Genomic DNA, 26233 nt, shown 5'->3' with positions numbered 1-26233 from the left:
TGAGTGACACCTCATATCATCAGGCCGTCACTTTCCCAGATGTCCAGTCCCATTAAACATCCATACTACTAGGATTGTATAGGAGGTTTCTACTGTCTATAAAAAGTATTCAACCCCTTGGAAGTTTTATTGTTTACAGCATTGAATCAGTGCATTTAATTTGGCTTTTTTTTGACACTGATTAACAGAAAAAGACTCTTCCCTGTCAAATTGAAACAGATCTCTACAAAGTGATCTAAATTAATTACAAATATAAAACAAAATAATTGATTGCACAAGCATTCACCCCCGCCCCTTAATATGACACACCAAATCATCACTGGTGCAGCCTGTTGGCTTTAGAAGTCGTATAATTAGTTAAATGGAGATCTGTTTTTGGAAACCTGTGACCAGTCAAGGTGTTTCAATTGCTTGTAGTAAAAATACACCTATATCTGGAAGTTCCAACTGCTGGAGAGTCAGTATCCTGGTAAAAACTACATCATGAAGGTAAAAGAGCACTCCAAGCAACTCCATGAAAAGGTTATTGAAAAACACAAGTCAGAAATTGGATACAAGCTTCAGTAGCTGAGATGGGAGAGAGTACACATACTGTTGCCTGGGTGCTTTGCCAGTCACAGCTTTGTGGGAGAGTAGCAAAGTGAAACTCACTGTTTGAGGGGTGGGGAATTAACTCACATGAAATCTCAGCTAGAGTTTGCCAGAAGGCATGTGGGAGACTCTGAAGTCAGCTGGAAGAAGGTTCTATGGGCTGATGGAACTAAAGTAGAGCTTTTTGGCCATCAGGCTAAACGCTGAGAACACCACACATCATCAAAAACACACCATCCCTGCTGTCAAGCATGGTGCATCTTGTGAAGGTAGAGGGTAAAATGAATGCAACAAAATGTAGAGACATCCTGGAGGAAAACTTGATGCAGTCTGCAAGAGAACTGTGACTTGGGCGAAGATTTGCTTTCCAGCAAGACAATGACCCCAAGCATAAGGCCAAAGCTACACAGGAATGGCTTAAAAGCAACAAAGTTAATGTCATGGAATGGCCAAGTCAGAGTCCAGACCGCAATCCAATTGAGAATTTGTGGCTGGACTTGAAAGGGCTGTTCACTCACAATCCCCATGTGCAGTTTTGTAAAGGAGAATGGGCGGAAAAAATTGCAATGTCCAGATGTGCATAGCTGCTAGCAACCTATCCACACAGACTCAAAGTTGTAATTGCTGTTAAAGGTCCAATCTACTAAATACTGATTTGAAGGTGGTGAATACTTTTGCAATAAATTATTTTGTATGTGTAAATAATTTAGATCACTTTGTAGGGATGTGTTTTCACTTTGACATGAAAATCTTTTTCTGTTGATCAGTGTCAAAAAAAAGCCAAAAGAAATCCACTGTGATTCAGTGTTTAAAAAATAAAACATGAAAACTTTGAAGAGGGTGTGACTACTTCTTATAGGCATTGTAAGTTTATTTGTCATGTGTCCATCAAAACATAGAGTGAAATGCGTTGTTTGTGTTAACTAACAACAACACTGAGAGTGTTATAGGGGTAGCCCATAAATGTCAGCAACATAGCATGCCAGCAATCGTCAGGAGAATAACACAACACGAGAAACAAAAAAACAAGCCCTATTCCTCCCTCTTACCCACACACGTACACAGTCTTTCAACCCCAGGATTGGCCTCCAGCTTACGTGGACTCTGTCCCGGCCAGTGGGGCTCACCTTCTAATTAGATTCTCTGTATTGATCCCAAGACAGGGATCGCTGAACACTATGCCTCAAACTCTCAACTTGACAACAATGGGACCCCAGTCACAAGGCTGGTGGCATAGTGGCATCAGTACTGGACTTCGGGGCGAGAGGTCCCAAGTTTGAATTCTGCTGGCTCCCTTGCACGCTCTCCATCCGTGCCTGGGTTGAGTGTCGAGGTAGCAACTCAACTTCATTTTTAAAAAAAAACCTGGAGAGGGATGGGCTTTGTCAGGTTTCAGATGCCTAAGACACGCTGTACGATGAGCAATCACCAAAAAGATAGGTGCAAAAAGCTTGTCATGATGGCACCCTGATGACTCCACTAGAAGTTAAGGGTGCGCGCACACACACAATCTCAAGTTCTTGAACAGAGAGTCATTGGAACATTATCTAAGTTGCAATGATGACCTTGGATGTCCCACATCTGTATCACTGGTCTAATGCAAAGCAGAGGCTTAGACTCCGGCCCAACCTCAAATTCTCCCACATCCCTGTCCCTAGACCCTAACCTGACCATTACCTACCCTCTCTGTCCCCAAAACCATCCTTGCGAGCCTGGAAAAAAACAAATTAAAACCCAAATCTGAGCTACAATTCAACGGAGGTCATAGCTTAGCACCAGCCTGGATTTCACTATGAAGCAGTTTCTTTGATTCTATTTATTTCCTCAAAAATAGAGTATGGTAGAAATCCATGTATCAATTCTAGCTCACTCTTCTTTGGAATCCCATGCTGGATTCACTGAGAGATCTATTATAATACTCTTGCACTACTTTTTTTTTAATTGTTGGGAGACTAATTGGGTGAATCCAATAATTTGGAAAACATCTTACAGGCATGCATGCTTATTAGAGATTAATGTGCTTTGCCCAGCAGATCAAACTTCCCCTCTGTATATTTTTGTAAATTGTTTTTCTTAGTTGATTTAAGATTTGTTTATTTGAAAGTTGATACCTTTCCCTTTTTACTTATCTTAATAGTAAATTTTAATTTGAGGAAAATGGAGTATAAAGGGAAAAGTTCAAAGTAAATTCTGTCATAATCTTAGATGATCTCTTGTTTGAAGCATTTCTAACTGAAATACTTGGTCCTTATTGAAAAATAGGAAAATTATAACAGTCAGCCTGTATATAGCAAAGATGCACAAACACCAGTGTGATAATTAACTGACTTTTTTCTGTATCATCTGTTAAAGGTTAAAGAAATGAACCATTACAACTAGGAGAATTTTTCTAGCTTTTACTCTTAGCATAAAATTCTTTTTTTTTGTCTCTTGAGCTCAAAGCTGAAAGCTGTGAATGTTCTCATTTCAAATTTCTCCCATTCTACTAATATAGATGACTAAGATCAATTTCTACTGATCTTAAGCTATCATCTTGTTCTGGTTAAGAATTATATTCTGGTTCCCTGGATGCACTTCACATATTGCATATCTATGTTTCATATTGTGTAACTGTAACAAGGTATGGGAAGTACAAGTTAATAACTAGCAGTGCGGGCAATAGCATATCAGGAATATTGGTAGATGGTGGAACTAATGATGTACCTCAATTAAATTTAAGGAATGAACCCAGGAAGTAGGAGGAAGTTTAATACCGAATCAAAAATGGTAAAGAAAGAAGAGGAGATTTTATTTGTGAGAAATTAAATCAAGAATATTAAGAATTTAACTTGTTGATGAGGATCTTGTTCGGTTTGCAGGGTACTAACACAAGGTGGCAGAAACACTTAGTAAGTCTGAAAACATCTGGAGAAAGGGTCATTTACCTGAAGCATTAAGTTGGTGTTTCATGTAATGTCTGATCTCTTGGGTATTTGCAGCACTTTGGTTTAAATTTGTTCAACAGTAAATAAGTGGTCACAGAACATTAATAGGGAATTCATACATGGATGCAGTAATTTTAACTCTTGTGGAGAGGCTAAGGACAAGATTTGTGTGTGAAGATTAACTCATTCTAGAATATTATGACAGTTAACAATTTTGGGAAGCTCTTTATGGATTTCCATATTAATAATAACATGTCAATGCTTTTCAACAAAATCTGACTTCTGAGAAATAAGATTCTACATGCACACACTTGATTTGTGGTTTATATTCTGTTTGCAGCAGTGTCATCAATTGTAATGTGTTTTCCTGTTACTTGACTATAATCCACTATTTCTTCTGTTGTCTTGCATTCTTATTTCTCTTTGTGAAAGAAGCCTAAATATTTAATTCCATTAAATTTTGTTGTATGTTAACATGAGAATGTCTTGGTTATGAATTTGTTATCTTTTATGTTTGTGACAGTGGAAAATTCCTCAGCTAGGGTGTTGTAGGACACTGATTTGTGCTTGCTTGCCACAATTTTATTGCTACTAAATTTTTTGAAAATGTTTTAATTTTGACAGTTTAAGGAGATGGTTATTGGTGTTTTTGATCTTGACAAAAAGAGCCTTAATACTGTACCTTGAATTACAATATACTGATGTATGTTGAAAGTGAGTCTTGGGAGGCAAAGCTGACTGTTGGTATGGATGGTATCAGATTTAATTGGCAATTTATGCTAATATGAGAGAATTGACATGTCAAATGTTCTTGTTATAAAATTTAAACAGAGCTTTCTGCTTTTCTCTCTCTCTAGGAAGAATTCTTTGATAAAACACCATATACAATAATGTTTGGACCAGACAAATGTGGCGAAGACTACAAATTACACTTTATTTTCAGACACAAGAACCCTATAACTGGAGAGTATGAAGAAAAGCATGCTAAACGTCCTGATGTAGATCTAAAGAAGTTCTACACAGACAAGATCACGCACTTGTATACTTTAGGTGCTATATAAATTCTACCAACTTCCCTTGATTATTCATGTATTTTTTCTATAATTTAATTGGTTCAGCACAACAGTGTGGGCCAAAGAGCCTGTTTCTGTGCGGTACTGTTCTGTATTTATCTGTCCATGTATGTCAAAAAGTTAGGAAATTAAATCTAATGTTAATGCAGATGCATTTGTGGGGTGGGAGAAGAAAATCAAGTTTAGGTAATTAATGATGGTGCTTGGTCATCCATGAATGCAATATTGGTCAGTATCACTTAATTTATTTGAATTATGTCTCTTTTTAATGCCTCCATTCACAAGCTCAGATGTGCAAAATATTTTTGACAAGGCAGTTATCTGGGATGTTGTCTTCTCATCTGAATTGTTGAAACTTTTTTATTGTTATTTGCAATTGTATATAATGTTAAAAATGTGACAAAAATAAGGTGTGATGACAAAGATGCATCAAGTATTTTGGAAGGGAATTGTTCATGTTAAGACAAATATAATTTATTCATTTAGCATTCCATACAAACTAAAGCCTTCTCCACTCATGAAATCAGATACAAGTACTCAACTTGAAATTTATTTTAAGATCTTCATCAGGAAATTGCATGACAAACTTGATGGAAAGAGAATTACTAAAATCAGTGCAGGGTGCACGTGCCTTGAAGTCCACTTTTTTCCATCTTGGTGGTTCTACTTGTGAATACATTATGGAGCCTGGATGTACATAGCATTTTTCGCAAAAAACAATGAAATTCTCAAAGTTTTAGTGGGTGCGAAAGCTGCACCAGTGAAAATTGTTTCTGTGTGTAAAGGGGACCTCCCAAATGGATCTGAGAACAATACACCGACTGTATATAGTGACAATGTAGTTTTAGTTACCTGACCCTTGTTAAACTATCCCTTTATCACAGACAATTGCTAGTAACTTAAATATTCATCCATCCAACTGCCACCTGGTAACTTTCAGAAATATTGTCCTCGTCCTGAACTCTCTGCTATATAGACAATTCAATATCCTAGTCTGTTCCTCTGATTTCTCCTACCACCCAAACTTCAGTAAGACCTGGCTCCTAGTACAGCCATTCTAAAGAAATTAGACCCCTAAGAAGTAGGTGAAGGTTTTCTTCATGTACTCAATACTGCTAAGCTTTCCTTTTAAGGCTGCCTTGGGTACGACTGAATTGCCTGGCAGCAGATCCATGAACAAAATATCTAACCCTTGAAAATGCCAATCAAATGCTCTTGAGTTCCTTGTACTCCACCTACTGGATAATATTTTGCCTTGTCTATGTAGCCCATCTTCCAGTGAAGAACAACATGCCCTCCATAATCTTTTGTTCCAGTTGCACATGTCTTGCAGATGGATAGGATTAAAAGGTACGCATATATTCTTAAAAATCTGAAAAAAATAATTGCAAATAATTCTACATCTGATTTTCCCCCTCCCTACAAATGAATGTTTATAATATGCATAATTCAACCATATATTGAGCTTCTGATGTCAATTAGTAATCAAGAACAAATTATTATAGAAGAGGAGAAAGCACAAACTGAAGACTGTTCTTTTTTAAAATTATTGTCGTCATGGTCAAATTAGGAGATGAGTATTGTAGCAAATAGTGCACGTAAATTCAAATGTTTCTTGCTTTGAGTATTGTGCCTAGATGCTTCTGTCATTAATTTTCAAAAATATAAACATGTTCTTGACTGCGCAAGACTGAACAATTTTCTTCCCACACACAACCCCCCACCCAATATAGCTCCATAGTATTAGCTGGATCTAAGAAGTAAAATGATCAGGGATCATTATGTGACTGCGTTGTGCTCTTTGAATTAACATCAGTTTTTACTTTTTATTCAGTGCTGAATCCAGACAACACCTTTGAGATTTTGATTGACCAAACTGTTGTTAGCAAGGGAAATTTGCTGGAGGACATGACTCCACCTATTAATCCCCCTAAAGAAATAGATGACCCTGATGATAGGAAGCCTGAGGACTGGGACGAAACCCCAAAGATTCCTGATCCTGATGCACAGAAGCCTGAAGACTGGTGAGTACAGTCTTTTGGGCAATTTCTCTAATGTTTTACTTTAATGTTTATTTTGATATTTTTAATCAGGTATTCGTGGTATCACATTCTGCACTTTTACCCATTTGCAGTTTGATTTTATGTTACATAATTTTGAATACTTCTGCAGTTCAAACTTCAAAATACCAGATCTTCTTTCAGGGATGAAGATGCACCAGCAAAGATACTTGATCCAAATGCTGTTAAACCAGAGGGATGGCTTCACGATGAAGCAGAGTACATTGCTGATCCCAATGCAGAAAAACCAGAGGACTGGTAATTTTGTTTTAAGCATTTGATTTGGGTTAGTTGCTCTGAAATTTAATGTCCTGTATAAGAAAGTAGCATTCTTCAAAGGTTCTTCCACAGTTGAGTCACTGTGTGTGTGTGTGATTGACTTGTGTACACTTCTGTACTGTTTGGTTAAAATTACTACTTCATTTAAGTATACTTATGGAAATATGGGTAGAACTGTTTATTTTGTGTGAATATTTAATGTTGACCATGAAAATAGTGATATAAATCTCAAAAATAATATATACCAAGCTAATTAAAAGAAAACAAAGAATGGAGGAAACACACTCAACTGATCGAGCAACATCTGTGAAAAGAGAAGCTGATGCTGCTCGATCTGCTTGTTTCCTTTAACTGATTTCCTCATTCCCAATGTTAATATAGGGTATTCTACCCAAAATTTTAATTCTGTTTCTCTTTCTATAGTTGTTACCTGACCTGCTGATCATTTCCAACACTTTGTTTTAATTTCAGAATTGAAGTGTTTGATTTTCCAGCTGTTATATGTACAGATTGCATGGATGAATGCTAGATGCGTTTCAGTACTTGGGGTACTGGGGAAGTGTACTGCAGATGGTATTGATTATAACGTTTGACATTACTAATGTTGTTCCAACTCTAAAAGTGCATGTTGTAGCAGCACGACTGTTTGCTTGCCAGCATATATTGTAAGTCCAGGTAGAAATAAGTGTTTTCAAGTAAAATCCTTCAGTGACCCCATCTTTAGGGGTTTAGATGTGTATTTTGCAGGGTAGGATATGCCATTATTTGACAAGATTGCAATGGCAGAAAATTGACATCTGAATATTGCAGTTCCAAAGTGGTTAAGATGTTTGTGCAGTCCAAGACTAATTTATATGTTTACTTATTTTTTTCTTTTTGAAGTATAGAAATGAAATATCACAGTAAAATATAGTTGTTTGTATTTGGTCATACACATCCTTTCCATTTCCAGGGACGAAGAAATGGATGGCGAGTGGGAAGCTCCCCAGATACCTAATCCAAAGTGTGAAGAGGCACCTGGATGTGGAGTTTGGGAACCACCCATGATCAGTAATCCTAACTACAAAGGGAAATGGAAGCCACCTATGATTGACAATCCCAACTACCAGGTATGAAAAGGAAATTTTCCTGGCATTTGACATTGCAGAGTTTTAACATTTAGCAAGGGAAGTGAAAGTAGAAGATATTCATTTTGATGTGCTGAATGTTGTGAAAGAAGCAAGGAATCGGGCAGTGTTAAATTTGAGGTCAGTTAAATATTCTTGAATGATTAGATTAAGGTGTTTGGGTTGGGATAATTGCACCCTATTGTATAGGCCACTGTTCTATTTCAAGGCTTGTACAATAGCATACTTTGTTATGTGAGAATTGACTCAGTCTATTTTCCCACTGATATTTATGTTCTCTGGCAAAAACCTTATTCAGACCACTCCTAAATTTAATTGGATAATTTGATGTAAGTGCTCTCACAAATTGGGAGCTATGGGTTAAGTGCTTTATACTTTTTAAAAGCATAGTGGTTTACAGGTTTCATATGCATTTCTATTTTCACAGCCTGTAAGGGAGCATGCCATGAGACAGAACATTTTTTAATATTACTCAATATTAGCCAAGTAGTTGAAGAGTCAGCTGTTGACTGTTGGAGCACACTTGTTTAGCTTTTAGCGCTTTGCTTTTAAGAGTGAATTTTGAATAATGCATCATAATGAAAAAATCAGAGTAATACAAAAATAGTTGTATACAGTAACTGCAGTCTTGGTTATAGAGGTATATAAGATGTATTGACACAAAATAAATCAGATTCTACTAATTCTAGTTCTGGAATATTTGAAGTCAAAGTGTAAGCATTTCTCTCTCTCAGGTCATTTCATGTAATTTCAATATTGGTTCAAGAAGCTGAGACCTGGTGTATTGGGAAACCAAGACTTAATGTTTGATTAAACCTGTTATTTTCCTTGAGTATTATGTGTACTTTTTTATATTAAGCAAATACTGAAACATTGACATTTGTACTTAAAGTTTTTTTTTAATTGCTGGGGAGTGAATCCTACCTAGGATGTTACCTCATTTACTTGTAGTCCATATAGTGTAACAATATAATAACACTGAGCAGTTATGCACTAGCCTACAAAATTCATGTCTGCTTTAGTGATTTATTTTTTCCCTTTTATTTGGATCAAGAAGCTTAATGGCCTTCATTTTTAAAACTGCTACCATTTTCCTCCATTCTTAGCTCCCAGTTATCAGTATTAGTTGGGGGAGAAAATGTGAAAACCTGGCATTTAATATCATCGGCAAGGATGCTGGATCTTGACAAGACTCCTGTCAAAGTCCAGCATGTGCCTGCTCATGAACTTTATTGTGAAGTAATATTTGAATTGATGACGCGGAAGTCTGGTTGACTGCATAAATGAAATTCACCCCAGAGGAGGATTTGAAACCACCTTTTATAATTGTATATGGATGAAGAAAAGTTTTAGTTAATCCTTCCAGGCCTTGAAATTTCATCACCTACTAGTTTTCTGAAACTCCCCTTGCAGTCAAGGTATTACCATTTTGACCATTAACCACATGTGCATCTAAAAATAAGGAAATTAATAACTCATCTAATGAAAGGAAGTTGTGAGGAAAAATGGGTGAATGTACATATGATCTGGTAATAAGTCAAAGCCTCTGTATGGGCCATACAAGTACTGGATGCAAGAAGTATCAAAACAATGTTGATCAACTTGTTACTGGATTAAAGATGGGTTCAAGTAGCATCTCATTTCAGGTGTCTAATTTGACCTAGAACACATTACAAGCAAATTAGATCATTATTTGCAGAGGTGGCAATTTTTTTCATAACAATAACTTAAAGGAGTACTTTGACCCTAGAAAACTGATTGGATTGCATTATTTAATTTTAAATCTACAGGGATTGTGGACTCCGAGGAAGATAAAAAATCCTAATTATTTTGAGGATTTGCAACCTTACAAGATGACTCCAATTATCGCTATTGGTCTCGAACTATGGTCCATGACTTCTGACATTTTATTTGACAACTTTATCATATGTGCTGAGAGGAAAGTTTCTGACCAGTGGGCAGCTGATGGCTGGGGTCTAAAGAAGATGGTGGCTACAGCAAATGAGGTATCTCGTCTGCATATTATGAAATGGGTTAATAAATTGTGTTATTTATGTCCAGTCACTATAACTGTTTTCCTTTACCTTTTTTTGGGTATTTTTTAAAAAAATTATCTTTGGAGTAGGAATTTGTCTTCATTATTCCTGTTAAGTGTGTAATTTTGTAGTGACTGCATGATAACACTGCCAAGATCTTTTTTAGCATTGTAGACCAAATCCATGGAATTTTTGTATTGATGTGCAGCAGCCAGAAATAAGATTTAGTCATGTGTGGTCATTGCTTTAAATTATACATTTCTTCTTCAGGATGTATTCATCTCTGCATAGTCTCTGTAACTTCAGCCATCTCCAATGGGATCCCACCACCAAACACATCTTAAGGGTACATCATGACATTTGATTTTGTGCCCATGAATCTAGTGCAAAAACTCTACATTCTCTGCGCATGTTCCAGGTTGCTCTAACCCTCTAATATATGCCACAAATATACCTAGTCACCAGTAGAAATCTGCTGTGCACAATTGGCATTACAATAGTGACAGCACATTAAAGGTGCATTAGCCATAAAGCATTTGGGATAACTTGATCATGTACAAAGTAAAGCTGATGTTTCACAGCTCATTAACTTGGATTCAATTCTGACTTCTGCTGGTATCTTCACATTCTCTCTGTGATTGTGATTCCCCCCCCCCCCCAGGTATTCCAGTTTCCTCCCACATCCCAGCTACATGTGTGTTGTTAGTTTGACTCTAAATTATACCTGTTCGGTAGGTGACTTAGAATTTGGTGAGAGCTGAAAGGAATGTAAAGAAAATAAATTGCATGAAGAATAAGTGTTGCTGAAAGTTGACAGACAAAATGGTCCATTTTGCAAAAAAAGTGAAATTAGATACACCTGGATTGGAAGGTGTACTAATGTTAGCCAGTCTATGCCCTTGAAGTTCAAAAGTATTCATTCACATTTTAAATCTGACAAAAGCATAATTGATTATTATACCAATTAATATGATATTGTACAGAATAATGCCAAAATGTATTTTGCGTTAATTCCATAAATCTATTAATTTTGTAGATTCTTAGTATCTTTTTACAATATTTTTATTCAGAAGGAAAAAAAACAAGATTTACAGAGTGCAACACATAGATACATCTCAACATAACTTGTGTACATTCATATATTGTAATAAAATTGATCAAAATGTTATATAGCATAACACATAAAGGTATACCACTCTGTAATCAAAAATTTAAAGATAAGTCCTACATCATAAAATAAATTTTTTATATAAAAAAAAGTCAACCCCCTACCAACTAGCTTAGAAAAAAGCTGATGGGTGACAATGGATAATTAGAAAAAAAAACATATTCACTTAAGAAGAGAAGATAAAAGTCTGTGCACTGTTAAACTTTATAAATTGGAAAAGTAATTTAGGAAAGGTCCCCAAATATCATAAAAAGATTGTTTCGAATTTAAGACTGAGCAGCGGATCTTTTCTAAATTTAAATAAGACATAATATCACGTAGCCATTGAAGATGTGTAGGAGGGGTAGACTCCTTCCATTTAAGCAAAATTGCTCTTCTTGCTAAAAGAGAGGTAAAAACTAAAACCTGTAGGTTAGGAGTATTTAAAGTTATATCTTCATTTGCAATAATACCAAACAAGGCAGTAAGGGGATTTGGGTCAAATTGTACCCTAAAAAGTTGTGAGAAGGTATGAAATACTTCCCGCCAAAACTTTTCAATTGTAGGGCAAAACCAAAACATATGAATTAAAGAGGCATCAGCAGAGTTGCATTTATTACAAAGTGGAGAAACATTCGGGTAAAAACTGGACAGCTTCTGTTTAGAAATGTAAGCTCTATGAACCACTTTAAATTGTAGAAGAGAATGACGAGCACAGAAAGATCTTACCGGTAATTACATTTCAAGATGTTCCAAATTGTATAAAATGATTTGTTTTGTTTTATTTTTAGCTTATTGATTTTTGTTGCTAGGGGACTATTTTTCTCTGAACTAATTACTTTGTTTACGTGGATAGATTGTATTAACTCAAAATAACCAAATGTTAAAAGGTATGCCTTGGGTAGATTTATTGCTGTAATTTTAATTATGCAACTAGAAAGATGCATTTGCATTTTAAGCAGTCTTGTTTTTCCTTATAACAAACCTGATAAGTTGTTATTTCTCATTATTTTTCCTGCCACTAATTATTCATTTCATTTTTTTCATGAATTTTCCAATGGTAAAACAAACTATTAATACGACTAAGTCATGCACAGAATTCAATCCTGTCACATATTCATGGAGATATTGTTCTGGTGTAATTTATCCACAGTGATTTGAATTATTTCCATTTAAAAATATCTCTGATATCAAAATGAAATGCAAAAACTAACTTCACCTAATTTTCCTTTTTAGCCTGGTGTTTTGGGTCAGTTGACAACTGCAGCAGAAGAGCGTCCGTGGCTTTGGATTATTTACTTTCTTACAGCTGTTTTGCCTTTGGGGCTAATTGTGCTGTTCTGCTGGCCAAGCAAGGTAAAGAAATATTTGAAGGCTTTTTCTGTGGCACTTTTTTTTTGTGCAGTAATGGCGAGGATTCAGGAAGGTCTCGGGTTTTAATTATAATGCTATGGGGGAAGTTCTTATGGTTTATTAACCCTGCACTCATGGATTAATGAGAGAAATAGATGACTGGGTTCAAGATCTTCTCACTAGCTGTTGTTACGGATTCAGCAACAATAAATATACAAGTGAGGCAGGGTTTTTATAACAAATAAAACATTTATTAAACACTGAAAAACAAACCCCCAAAAGTAAACAAACCACTAACGTAACCGGAAATCAGCTACTGTGTGGCAGCTTAAACAGTTCTTAAAGGAATAAAGCGAAAACAGTTCTTAAAGCGATGTTGCAAAAACAGTTCTTCAAAGTAGTACTGCAAAAGTTCAAAATGCTTACAGTCCATTAAAGGAGAGACTTTTTAGACGATTTAAATTCTCTTTCACGTCGTGTTGTTGCGGTTCCCAGTCGAACTATACTTTTCCCGGAGAATTTACGAAGATGAAAATGAAACGGCTTAAAGGCACTGACCTTTTCTTTTCAAAACTGTACCCGACCCTTTCTGCTATTATTTGCAGGGGTTAACACGGGCACAGCCAACGAATTCCTTCCAAATGAGGATCAAACAAGGTCGAACCTGTTTCACCGTCGAAATCGACTTTCCTCGATCTTTTAGCTCCCGAACTACGATCTTCACTCTCCACTGATTTTTAACTGGCAGTATTATAAAGAAACTGCCAGCAATGACCTTTTAAACTTTAGGCATTAAGTAAAACTCCACCTTTCAACCAAACTGCGTCATAATATTGGATCACGCAGTGGCATGGTGTCAAAATGGCAAATCCAGCCATGAACTGCCCCTCCTCACAGGGAGGGGCCCTCCTTTTATACCCTGTTAAAAAAAACTGTCACATGACCTCTACTGGCAAGAAAATGACATCACTCCACCATCACAAGACCACTACCTTAGGTCCAGCATATCTTCAACACCACTGTCACGTGACAAGTACAAGATACCCACGGGTACGTAACACTGTCTTTACTGGAAATATGAGCATGTGCCTTCATAATGTTATCCACATTCAATCAGGTAAATGCTAAGGCATAATTTCTGTGTATAGAACTACAATTTTACAAGGAACAGCCTTGGTCTTAATGACACAGCATGGGAAGGGGCCATTCAGTACACTATATCCATGCTTACCAACAGACATCCAGTATTTGGCCCATAGTCTTCCATGTCCAAACTGATCAAGTGCATTCAAATCCAGTTAGTAATTCTTCTACTTCTGCCACACTCTGACAGTGTATTTCTGGTACTTGCACCCTCTGTGATCATTAATCCAGTCACTCATTGTTTTCCAATAACTTGTTTATTACTGCTTTTAGCCTTGCAGATCTATAATTACAAGGATTTTCTTTGCCATATTTCTTGAAAAAATTAGGACCACATTTGCTGTCAACTGGTATCTCACTTGCCAGTGAAGATTAAAATTTCAGCCAGGGCTGCAGCAATCTGTTTTCTTGCCTCCTGTATCAGCCTGTGATAAATATCATCCATCCTTGGATTTATCCATCTTTAAATGCCCTAATGTATAAAGTACTGCATTATGGAGAATTGCACCTTCCCGCTTGAGTTTTCCTGCTCGTAAAGTCCGTTTTCCTTGAGAGGGGAGAGAGTTTTTGCTGGAGTTTATTGTAGCTTCAACTGCTATTATAGTTGTATATACAGTAGGTGCTAATATACTGGAAAACTAATTTCAACTGCATCTTCATCTTTTGACAGTTCAGGAGAGAGATTCCTAGATTTGGATAGCATTTGACTAAACAATTCTGAACACTTTATTCATGGAATAATAGACTTCCTGATAACTGGAGCATAAGTGGTTACGATTTTGTTTTTTAGAAACTGGACTCTGCAGCTGAATACAAGAAGACTGATGCTGTACAGCCTGATGTTACAGAACAAGAACAAGAGGATGATGAACAGGAAGAAGAGATGGATGAGAAAAAAGAGAGTAATGGTCTAACAGAAGGTAGAAGTTTATTGTTGGGTTATATATGTTTGCTAACGTAAAATTCTTTAATTTGAGATTACAGTGCAAACACCTGGATATCAGCTTCCATTTGTGCATTGGCAACAGTACTTATTCACAACCCCGCATTGTGGGCTGAATGGCTTGTTCAGTACTGTACTGCTCAATAACAAGTAATCTTGCAATTCAGAAAGTGGAAACAACAATGTTGTACAGATCTTAATTCCAATTTATACTAAATGTCCTTCTCCTGTGTATCTTCGATACTGCTCTACTCCCTGCATATTCTTGTCTGTATAAAAGTCTCATGAACTCCACAAATTACCTGCTTCCATTACTACCCCTGGTAACCTATTCCAGGCAACTACCACACACACTGTGATTATTTATTTATAATGCTTCCCCCCCCCCCCCCCCCCCCATCACCTCTAACCTCTCTCCCTCCACCCAACTTTAAAAGCATGTCCTCTGGTGTTTGACATTTCTAACCTGGGAAAAAGATTCCAGCTGTCTCTGCGTCTTAGATTTTAAAAAGCCTCTCTTATGTCTCCCCTTAGCCTCTGACAATCTAGGGAGGGCATTCCAAGTTTATCCAACTTGTCCTTGTAGCTCATGCTCTCTAATCCAGGCAGCATCCCGATAAAGTGCACAGAATGCTGGAGGAACTCAGCAGGCCAGGCAGCATATATGGAAAAGAGTACAGTAATCACGACGACTGGTTATAAACTTCCGGCCAGAATAATAGCCTTCTCAGCTTTCCACCTGTTGGAAACTGATGTTTTTGATCAAAGGTTCTTCAGATGTCAAGAATTAGGCATAAAATTTGTTGCTTACATCAGTTTTTATTAAGCATTAAAAGAGCAAAGGAATTAGGAAAGGATAATAACAAAAGCACAGCCTAGTAGCAAAGCAAGGTGAGGACAGAAAGAAACAGAGACCGAACCCAACATGGTCTGCTCTTCTTATACCAATTTGCTAAATTCCATTCAAATTCTGTTGCTTGAATCAACCAATAAAATACCCCCATTCAAGTAATGTGATGCCCAAGAAGCTTCCAGAAAGATGCAGTGGAACTGTAGTCACTAGGAAACCTGTTGAACAATTGCATATACAAAAGTAGTATAGTATTAATGGTAAGACTCTTGGCAGTGTGGAGGATCAAAGAGATCTTGGCATACAAGTCCATAGGAAACTCAAAAGTTGCTGCACAGGTTGACTCTGGTTAAGAAGGCATACGGTGCATTGGCCTTCATCAATCATGGGATTGAGTTTAGGAGCCAAGAGGTAATGTTGCAGCTATATAATACCCTGGTCAGACCCCACTTGGAGTACTGTGCTCAGTTCTGGTCGCCTCACTACAGGAAGGATGTGGAAGCCATAGAAAGGGTGCAGAGGAGATTTACAAGGATGTTGCCTGGATTGGGGAGCATGCCTTGTGAGAATAGGTTGAGTGAACTCAGCCTTTTCTCCTTGGAGCGACGGAGGATGAGAGATGACCTGATAGAAGTGTATAAGATGATGAGAGGCATTGATCGTGTGAACAGTCAGAGACTTTTTCCCCAGGGCTGAGTGGTGAGTGCGTGGAATGAGCTGCCAGCGACGGTGTTGGAGGTGGATACGATAGGGTCTTTTAAGAGATTCTTGGATGGGTACATGAAGCTTAGAAAAATAGAGGGCTATGGGTAACCCTAGGTAATTTCTAAGGCAAGGACATGTTTGGGACAGCATTGTGGGTCGAAGTGCCTGTATTGTGCTGTAGGTTTTCTATGTTTCGGTGTAACTCTATAGAAATACAAACAAGCATAAGAAAGTTGAACTACAAGGAAATAACAATTATACAGTCTAATCCAATACACCCAACTGTCTTCTTTGGGTAAGGCGGTTCTTAATCCACTTGCAATTAACCATGGATCCCATCCATCTCTAACTTCTGAATCATCCTACCATGAGGAACCTTATCAACTGCTTTAATGTAGATAACGTCACTGCCTTGCCCACATCAAGCTCCTTTGTCACCTCCCCAAAAGAATTCAGTCAAGTTTGTAAGCCATGACCTGCCCATGTTAACTGTCCCTAAGCAGGCCATGGCTTTCCAGATGTGTATAAATCCTATCCCTCAGTATCCCCTCTAGCAGCATCTCTATCACTGACATGACTTGTTCAAAATCCTTTCTTGAATGAATTGCCACTCCCTTTTGGTTATGATTAGATGTAATACATTTCAGATTCAGATTGATTTATCACATGCACTTCAAAGCATATGGTGAAATGAGTCAATTTAGTTACTAATGCCAGCCACACACGAGTGCAAGCCCGCCACACACACATGACCCAACACCGGACAAGAACCTATTTATAGTTTTGTTCATTTTTCCATTGCCCTTTTGCTTGTCTAAACTCTGCAGCCTGGATTTAAATCCAACCAAGTTTTCATCAATGAACCTTTTGCTGACTGGTCTTCATTGTTGAGCAATCACTGTCCTCTTTCTTTCGAAATCAGCCTTCATCCAATTTGGGACCTTTAACTTGAGGCCCTTGTCCTTTTCAAAGCTTCCTTGAAACTTGCAGAATCAGGGTCGCTGTTCCATCAGTTGACATTTCCATCACGTGCTGGTTTCATTCCTTAAGATGAAGTCAATGTGGCCCCTTTTCTGGTAAGACTATCTATAGTATATGTTGTCGCAAAATAAGCTATTTTGTATGCACATAGCAAATTGTGCACAATCTCAAAAATTCTTTCTACTAAAGCCAATCCCAGTCAATACTAGGAAAGTTTATTTAAAAATACAGCTATAACCTTATTGTTTTATTGTTTTCTACCATTTGTTTGCCTATCTATTCTTGTAATTCCCACTGACTTTTGGGAAGCCTATCGTATGATCTGTCTTTTTCCCCAAGTTCTTGTCTTTAATGTGAAGTTGGACAATTCTTCAGGATATCTTTAATTACTACTGTGACAGTTTCTCTAAAAGCAATACAAACCTTGTCCCCTCCCCTCCTCTTGCATCCTCTGCCACACCAGAAGATTTTATATTTTGGAACATTAAGCTGTCTGTCCTACCTTCATTCAAACCAAATTTTCTTCAATTGTTATACATTGGTCTGTTTTGTAGTTGTCGTAGATCATTGTGTTCTGCATTTGTTTTTGAAGTTCAGATGCGATGAAACCCAAGAGTGAATTTATAATTATGTGATCTTTTCATTATGATTCTTCAATGCAGGGAAATAGTTTGCAACATCTGCCTTTTTTCAAATCCTTAAAATATTAAGCCAATCCAAGAAATTACTGAACTGACTCCTGTATTTGAAATATGTAGAAACCAAGTTTAGGCACCCTGTTTTAATTAATTTTTCTTAACCTTAATTTTAGTAAATTTCTATTACATACCTCCCAAGGCTAAAATAGCCACATTAACACACGAGATTCTGCAGTCATTGAAAATCTTGCATAATACAAAAAATTCTGGATGAGCTTAGAAGGCAGGCAGCATCAAAAGAGAGAAAAAACAGTAAACGTGTTAAAATAGCCACCTTAAAATGTCATGTTCATACTAATTACAATTCGCCAAATAAGATTTGACTTGAATCTAAATAGGCACAATTCCCCCCTCTTTTTTATTCCATCTTCTTGCCATTACTCAACAGCATACTTGTCACCACCCTCCATCAAAAAAACTTAAGATATAAATTAGTAAATTCATTAATTTGCTTTCTGTACCAAGATAATTGGCTTTCAAAGTACCTATCCATTGTTTTTTTTTGTTGTTGTACTGAAGTTGAAGATGAGAAAGCAAGTGGAGATGATGAAAATATTGGAGAAGGGAGCCAAGAGGATGAGGAAGATGAAGAGGACATAAAATCAAAATCTGCCTCTGAGGATGAGGTTAGTATTTTGTTCAATTGTATGTCATCTTTTGGGAAATGTATATTTTACGTCTGAGCATTAATTTATGTTCAACTTTTCAGTGCAGTGTATTTTGAACACAACTACCAGGCATTATTAAAGCTCTGCAACAATTAAAACAAATATGAAAAGGAAGAGTAAAATTATCAAATAGTTCTATAGGTGCAGTTGCAAGAAAAGTTTGCAAATCCTTTCCAATCACCTGGTTTTCTGCATTAATTGCTCATAAAATGTGGTCTGATCTTCATCTAAGTCACAATAATAGACAAACACTAACTGCCTAAACCATATATGTCAAACTCAAGGCCCGCGGGCCAAATCCGGCCCGCGGTGGAATTATCTTTGGCCCGCGAGATAATATCTAATTACTATTAAAGCTGGCCCCAGTAATCGAAGCGCCTATGGCGTATGATATGGCTAATGCTGAGTTTATTCAGGTACCAGGTTTTCAGGGTTTTTAGTGTTTATTCGGCAGTCTTCTTCATAAGAAACAGAATTTGTAAAGTGAAACACTTTGTAGTTATAGCAGAGACTGAGACACATGAGAGCAGGCTGAAAAAACGGAGGCAACGAAAGCTGCGTTCGCACGCGTCCAACTGATCCAGCCCGCATGAAGCTGCATTTTGCTCAATCCGGCCCGTGACCTAAAATGAGTTTGACACCCCTGGCCTAAACTAATAACACAAACAGTTGTACTTTTCAGGTCTTTATTGAACACATTGTTTAATCATTCACAGTCCAGACTGGAAAATGTATGTGAACCCTTTATTTAATAACTCATTTAGCAGTGATAATTGAGAAAATTATGACACAATGCCACTTAATTGGGGACAGGAGACTGTTGCCAAACAGTTTCTAACTAGTGTCAGGCAGGTCTCTTGCGTAGCCGTTAGATGCTACACTGTGCTTAGAGCAAGCAATTTTTGAATATCATCAGTTGTGTGTGTTTGTGTTTGAAAAGCAATGATTTTTGTCACTGATAATTAGTGAAAAATAAACAATAAGACAATTCAGAACTCTTGCACACTGTGATTTCAAGCATTCAGGCTTGGAAATGCCAAAAATGACAGAGTGAAAATCGAATGATATCCCTACTTAAATAAGTTAGAAACTTTCCTTTTTTCAGCTATCACGGGGGACAAGACAAGGTTGTCCATTAAGTCCTTTGTTATTTAACTTAATATTAGAACCCCTGGCTATTGCTCTTCGTGAAGCCAAAAATATTCATGGGATTTTTGTGAATGAGACCATGCACAAGATCTCTCTTTATGCTGATGATTTATTGGTATACATATCTAAGCCTGAAGAATCTATTCCTGCTTTGCTAAAATTATTTGACAAATTTGGAGATTTTTCAGGATATAAAATAAATTTTAGTAAAAGTGAATTACTTCCTTTAAATGAATCTATCTATATATGATAATATTCCTTTTAAAATTATGGATTCTTTTAGATACTTGCGTGTCATAATTACTAAAAAAAAATATAAGGACCTTTATAAAACCAATTTTTCTCCTTTAGTGGACTCTATGAAGTACTCATTTAGTAGATAGAGCCCACTTACATTTTCACTTGTTGGTCGTATTCATGTAGTTAAAATAATGATTTTACCAAAATTTTTATATTTATTTCAATATATTCCTTTTTTTTGAATAAGAAGTTTTTTGATCGGATTGATTCTATTATTCTAACTTTTATTTGGATAATTAAAGACCAAGAATTATTGTGTCATTTACAAAAGTTGAAAAAGGATGGAAGTCTCTCTTTGCCTAATCTAAGTATATTATTGGGCTGTTAATTTGCAATATATGTCCTTTTGGTTATATTGGGGTGATAGGAATGATCAGCCAATTTAGGTAGACCTGGAACTGAGAACTGTGAAACAGTTTTATTTAACTTCGTTATTAGGAGTTGCTCTACCTATACAATTAGCTAAAGTTGCTAATTTAAACCTATATCCTGTGGTTAAGCACTCTTTACAAATTTGGCTCCAGTTCCGCAATTTTTTTAATCTTAAAAAATTTAAACTTTGTAGTATAATTTATACTAATTACTTTTTTAAACCTTCCTGGAGTGATCCAATTTTTTTTTGCTTTGGAAAAATATGTATTCTTATTTGGATTTATTTAAAGAAGGCATATTGATGTCTTTTGAACAATTAGTCAATAAATATTCTCTCTCATATTCACACTTTTTACAATATCTTCAAGTTAGACATTTTTTACAAAAATATTTAAGTAATTTTCCTTACATATTGGAGGCTGACTTATTAGATACTATTATGAATCTGAACCCTTCAATAAAAGGTTCTATTGGAAGAATTTATAATTTATTATTACAATGGGATAAGCGTCCTTTAAGATTAAACAGGATTGGGAGAAGGAACTCAATTTGATGAAGGAGAGACTTTCTAAAATATTTCCCAATGTTGACAAGTATTGTGATAGATGTAAAACTGAGATAGCTACACTGACACATATGTTCTGGTCATGTTCTATATTAAAACAGTTTTGGAAGTCAGTTTTTTCGACAATCTCTAAAGCACTCAAAATCAACTTACAACCTAATAAATTGACTGTGCTTTTTGGAATAATTCCTCAAAATATCCATGGTATTTCTGTGTCTGACAAACATGTTATTGCGTTTTTTCATTGATAGCTGGGAGGGCCATCTTGTTGAAATGGAAGGATATATCAGCTCCTACTTTGTCACAATGGTTCTCTCAAGTAATGCTGTGTCTTAGCTTGGAGAAAATTAGAAGTCAAACCTTTGAACCTTTATTTTATTTTGAGAAGAGATAGGGCTCATTTGCTCCTTATTATCACTTCAGTTAACTGATGGATTTCCTCCACGATCTAAGTGTAATTTTTTTTCTTGATATACCGGTATCTTTCTTTCTTGTTGGGGGTTTGATGTTTATTTTTAGAAGCTTTTTGTATGATGCATGGCTCCGGGGTTGGACCCCCAGTGGGTTTCCTTTTTTTTCTCATTTTTCTTGCTTAGTAGGGTTTTTTTATTCACAAAAATTTTCAATCTTTAAGATAATTTCTTTTTTTTTGAGGCATTGTAAGTGTTGTTACTTCAATGTACCTGTGTTATTTTTGAATAATGATAATAATAATAAAAAGATTTGAAAAGAAAGACTAAGTTAGGAACTACAAAGAATTTGAAAATATTGACAATCATCTTGAACCTTACAATGAATATGAAGATTTAGAAGATGCAATTGCTTAAAGCATTGTATGAAGGTAGTCCATTATTTGCACTGTGTGTGCACTGATTTTGTTCATTTACAGTCAATCAAAAGAACACGGCAGCATTGATTGGATGAGTTCCTCCAATAACTATTAGGAACCACTACACAGTTTTTTGGTACTGTAGTAGTAGTATCGGTAATGTTCTAATTTGTTCCCTATTTCATTTAAATACATATGTTATTACTTAATTAAATGGTAGTTTGTATTTTTCATACATTTTTTAAAAACTATTTCCATGAAATCAGCTAATTGGAACAGCTGCTTAATTGGGGGGGATTGTATATGGGGTGGAGGGCAATCTGAATTGCAGGCACAGATTGTTTAGAAGATATAAGATGGTAATTGGAAGACTAGTAAATGAAGGCAGAGAAAATCATTGAGGGAGGAGGTTCTGAATTCTGCTATCCCAAATGCTACGGAGACTTTAAATCAATTTTGTTTTTCTTTATTGCACCTCTAAATTCTCCCCTATATACTTGCCTCAACATCAATAATTTTTGGCTTTATTGATTAAAACTTAAGTAGGCATATGGATGAAAGAAAAATGGAGGGCTATGTGGAAGGGTCAGGTTAGATTGATCTTGGAGTAGGTATAGGGTTGCCACAACATTGTGGGCCAAAGTGTGCTGTACTATTCTATGTTCTAACTTCTACCTTGACCATAGAACTTAGTACAGTTGGTTCCATTTGTCACTAGTTTTGCAACCTGGTCTCTGTAATAGCTAACATCTTGTACCTTCCAAATTGATTTTGTAAGTGAAATTCATATTTTTCAACCCTAATTCTACTCCTTGTGTTTGTACAAAAAGAAAATATTCTTCCCTGCTTTAAAGTTTATTTATTTATCTCCCTAGCTTAATCTTCCTTTTACATCCCTTTTGATTATTAACCTCCTTTATTTCATTTTGTTTTAGAACCATTTATAACTTCATTTTCAAATTTGTGATTTCCACCCTGTGCCCCCCACCCCAACTTGCTGTTTTAAAGTCCTTGTGCCCATCCGATTTGTATATGCGCTGGGATGTTTGAGGATGATTCATGTTGTTAGTTGAGACCAGTTCCTCTCCGGAACCAAAGCGAATGTTCTGTGAAATGAAACCCCTTTTTTACCATAACATCATAGTTGTGCATTTTCACCACCCCGCCCCAAATTTGCATATGTCATTGTGGGTATTGTTATGTAATTTGCTTCCGACGATTGGTACTTTCCAAACAGCCCTTTTTACCTTCTTTTTCCTGATTGGCCTCAACATGGACAAAGAAGTCTGAATTACCCTTTTCACTCCAATAGTATCTCAACCCAAATGTATTACTTGAAACATCTTTAATTTGGACTCTTGATCCAGTCCATTCACAAATTCTTATTGGATTATCCCAGAACTAACACATTGCTCTTCTGTCCATCTCCCTGTTCTATTTTGCATTTGCTCCAAGGTGCTAATGGTTTTCTAGCTAATCGTCTTCTCATGATGTGTTCCTATCCCTCCCTAAGTGCATTGTACTCATTCAAAAGAATCCTTGCTTTCCTTGTCACTTGGGTTTCATTTATTCTGTACAGTATGTCATACCTCTCAATAAGATCTCAAATTTCTGAGGTGCTACTGTAGTTAAAATCAAATTATCTGACTCTTCTTCCCTTTCCTTGTGTCTGACTGCTTCCAGCTTGCAACCTGGCTGAGCCAAAGAGATTTAACCCTGTAATTTCTACTGCAGACAGATTTAATGGGATGTCTGTCTCCACAATACTCTCTAGTTCAGATTCAAAATCTACCTTGGCTTGCTATGGGTTATAAATTTTTGTTAAGTTTATTTGAAGCTTTTAATCAAACTCCATTTTAAAATACTAAGCATTTTTATTTCAGATTTACACAAACTACAAGTATTGAAGATCAATAACAACAATTTTCCATTCGTACTAGATTTGCATTCTGACCAAATTCTTCACATTTTAAAAACATACTTAAAAGCATCAGCAACAAGGGCTTGCATAGTTTGGCTCACCACACAGGTTGCCCTTGGATAACAAACCAATGAATTTGAGTTCCCTTTTCACCATAAAGACCACCTCTGGGTTATAAACTGGTTCAACTTGGAACAATTACTAAAAGTGGAGAGAGGAAACTAATAAGAATCTATGTGCAATATATATGTACATTGGACCTTTGAATTTAATAATATGAGAACTTTTGTAGGCTTCCATGAGTTGGATGTTTGTAACCCAAGGACAGCCTTTACAAAAAATCGGAAAAGTACATGATTTGGTTGTTAGTAGTGGATAGTTTGATGGAGTTCAAGTTGGATTGTTAACTGACTTTGTTTTATTTAAGTTGTAAAGTATACTAAATATTGAATTAAATATCAGTCTCTTACCTGGTCACCCAAAACCTGATGACAAATTCTCATTCTAAACAGATTTTTAAATTGTTATGAATTGGGATATACCCATGAGAGAGATCTTAAATGACAAATAGCCCAAAAGTGAACAGGGTTCTGTGTACCATAATGGTACAATTTGAACTCCACTTGGATTGAAGAGACCAGATCTAGAAAACACGTAGTTTGAAAATGCATTCATGAAGAGAGAAGAACATACTTTAGATATCTTCAACTGGTTACTGCTATAAGTTAACTTCTGATACCAAATTCTATGCTCTATTATCTTTCTACATTGACAAGATAGGATACATATGCATATAAGGTGGAAAACAGCATTGTAATTTAATTTAGAAAATTTGACCAGAATCAGTTGTGTACTATTAAGTCAACAGTACATTGACAGAAGGAAGTAAATGGTGCTAAAAGAGGGTACTTCATTTGGTAGCAACATCTGAACTTCTGTAATTGATGTTGTTTTCTTTTTCCTTAGATGAAAGAAGCAGATGAAGCTACTGGCTCAGGTGACTGTACCACAAAACTGAGCCGTAAGAAAAAACTGAGAAAAGAATAAGTGCTTTAATACTCTTGGAATGGAGGCATTCTCATTTTCCAGGTGGGCATTGCCACCCACTGTACTTCCTAAAAGCATGCAGATTTACTTGGCGTGATGGCTGGGTTATAAATCAGCCTATTAGAAGTACCTGTCTAATCCTAGCCTCCATACTATTATCTTCCCTGCTTCATTTACAAGCCTCTTAGTCTTCCTGGAAGAAACAAAAATACTATGAAGATGTTATTGATTTTTAATTTTAAGAGTATCAGAATATGGCCTCACCAAATGACTAGTTATGAGGGCATATTCAGGATTTGCAAAGAAAGTTGTAGCAAGTATTTGGTAACTTTTGTGAAAGAAGTGTTTAACCAGGGTAAAATTGCAAATATTATAAAATGAAAAGGCAGTTATAGTTAAATGGTACCATTTGTAATAAAAGGGGAGAAGCATTGACATTTTATGACAGGTATTTGATGTTATTCATTTCATGTTTTCACCCTGTTAAGGGGAGGATAAATTAGTATGAACATACAGTAATTCCAATGTACATACTGTATATGAATTCGATTGATGCAGCTCTCAGCACAACTTTTAGTGCCAGTGTTTTCTTCCCTCTGTGGGTCTCCTGTTGGATTGTATTGTTGTAGCAAAACAAAAGATGCACTGAATTTCTTTGTACATATGAATTGTTCAGGAACACAGAAGGGTGCCGTGCTTTATTTCTCAACGCACCCACCCCTTTCACCATTGCCCTGACATACACACTTCTATGTGGTACAAATAGCTGTGTTACATTTTGTCTTTACCACTAACTTAAAACATCTCATGATCTGCACTTGTATTATCAATTTAGCTGTGAGAAATTCTTTTCCTAGTTTTTGTTTTGGTGTGTGCATGTGTATTTTGGTAAATAATTTGTATTACAATGCAGTGACATTCCTAAACCATCTTCTGAGTTTGTTTTCTGAATACAGAGATGAATGATTTAACAAACCAAATGGCTGCAGTTCAGGAGATGAATGGCGTGGTGTGTACTAAATTTTCTGGAGTTTTATAGTTTTAATGTTACTCTGGGTTAGCATAATCCTTGTTTACACTGATGTTTGCAAATGTATAATTGCTCTTTGAAATAAATATTTAATATAAGGGCTATGTTTGTGCTGACTACATATTAAATCACCCTCTGTGTAATTGACTTGGATTTTTAAAACTGGCATTATGGAATAACACAAATCCACACACCTGAAATTCATCAAGCAAATACTTTTTTTGGTGCACCCATTCCTTAATGTCCTGTTAGATCCTCTTCCTTTTTAACAGCAGCATTTAATTCCCTTGGATTTTCCCTAATAGATGTTTCCTCACTGAAGACATTTTTGCATTACAATAAAATGTAATCATTTACAAGTAGAACAGGTTTGGTAAAGCAGCAATGAGTTAGAGGTGAATGCCCTTTATTAGAAATTATTTCTGATAAGCCAACATATTGG

The 26233-nt window shown here is 36.2% G+C and overlaps 1 protein-coding gene across 3 annotated transcripts in view; it reads left to right on the top strand.

The window, feature by feature from the left end:
• The window catches only part of LOC140726402 (calnexin-like), a 52643-nt gene extending 26750 nt beyond the window's left edge, over positions 1 to 25893 (top strand). For all 3 annotated transcript variants that reach the window (XM_073042736.1, XM_073042734.1, XM_073042733.1), the window contains 9 exons: positions 4373 to 4565; positions 6423 to 6612; positions 6793 to 6906; positions 7880 to 8036; positions 9845 to 10060; positions 12474 to 12593; positions 14524 to 14653; positions 18430 to 18536; positions 24681 to 25893. In XM_073042736.1, coding sequence (XP_072898837.1) covers positions 4373 to 4565; positions 6423 to 6612; positions 6793 to 6906; positions 7880 to 8036; positions 9845 to 10060; positions 12474 to 12593; positions 14524 to 14653; positions 18430 to 18536; positions 24681 to 24761 — 1308 coding nt within the window. In that variant the 3' untranslated portion in view covers positions 24762 to 25893. The remainder of the gene's footprint in view (positions 1 to 4372; positions 4566 to 6422; positions 6613 to 6792; positions 6907 to 7879; positions 8037 to 9844; positions 10061 to 12473; positions 12594 to 14523; positions 14654 to 18429; positions 18537 to 24680) is intronic.
• The last annotated feature ends 340 nt before the right edge of the window (positions 25894 to 26233 follow it).

The sequence above is a fragment of the Hemitrygon akajei genome, chromosome 4, assembly GCF_048418815.1.
Source record: "Hemitrygon akajei chromosome 4, sHemAka1.3, whole genome shotgun sequence".
Taxonomy (NCBI): Eukaryota; Metazoa; Chordata; class Chondrichthyes; order Myliobatiformes; family Dasyatidae; genus Hemitrygon; species Hemitrygon akajei.
Note: the sequence above shows the minus strand (reverse complement) of the source record. Positions and strands in the feature narration are given on the sequence as shown.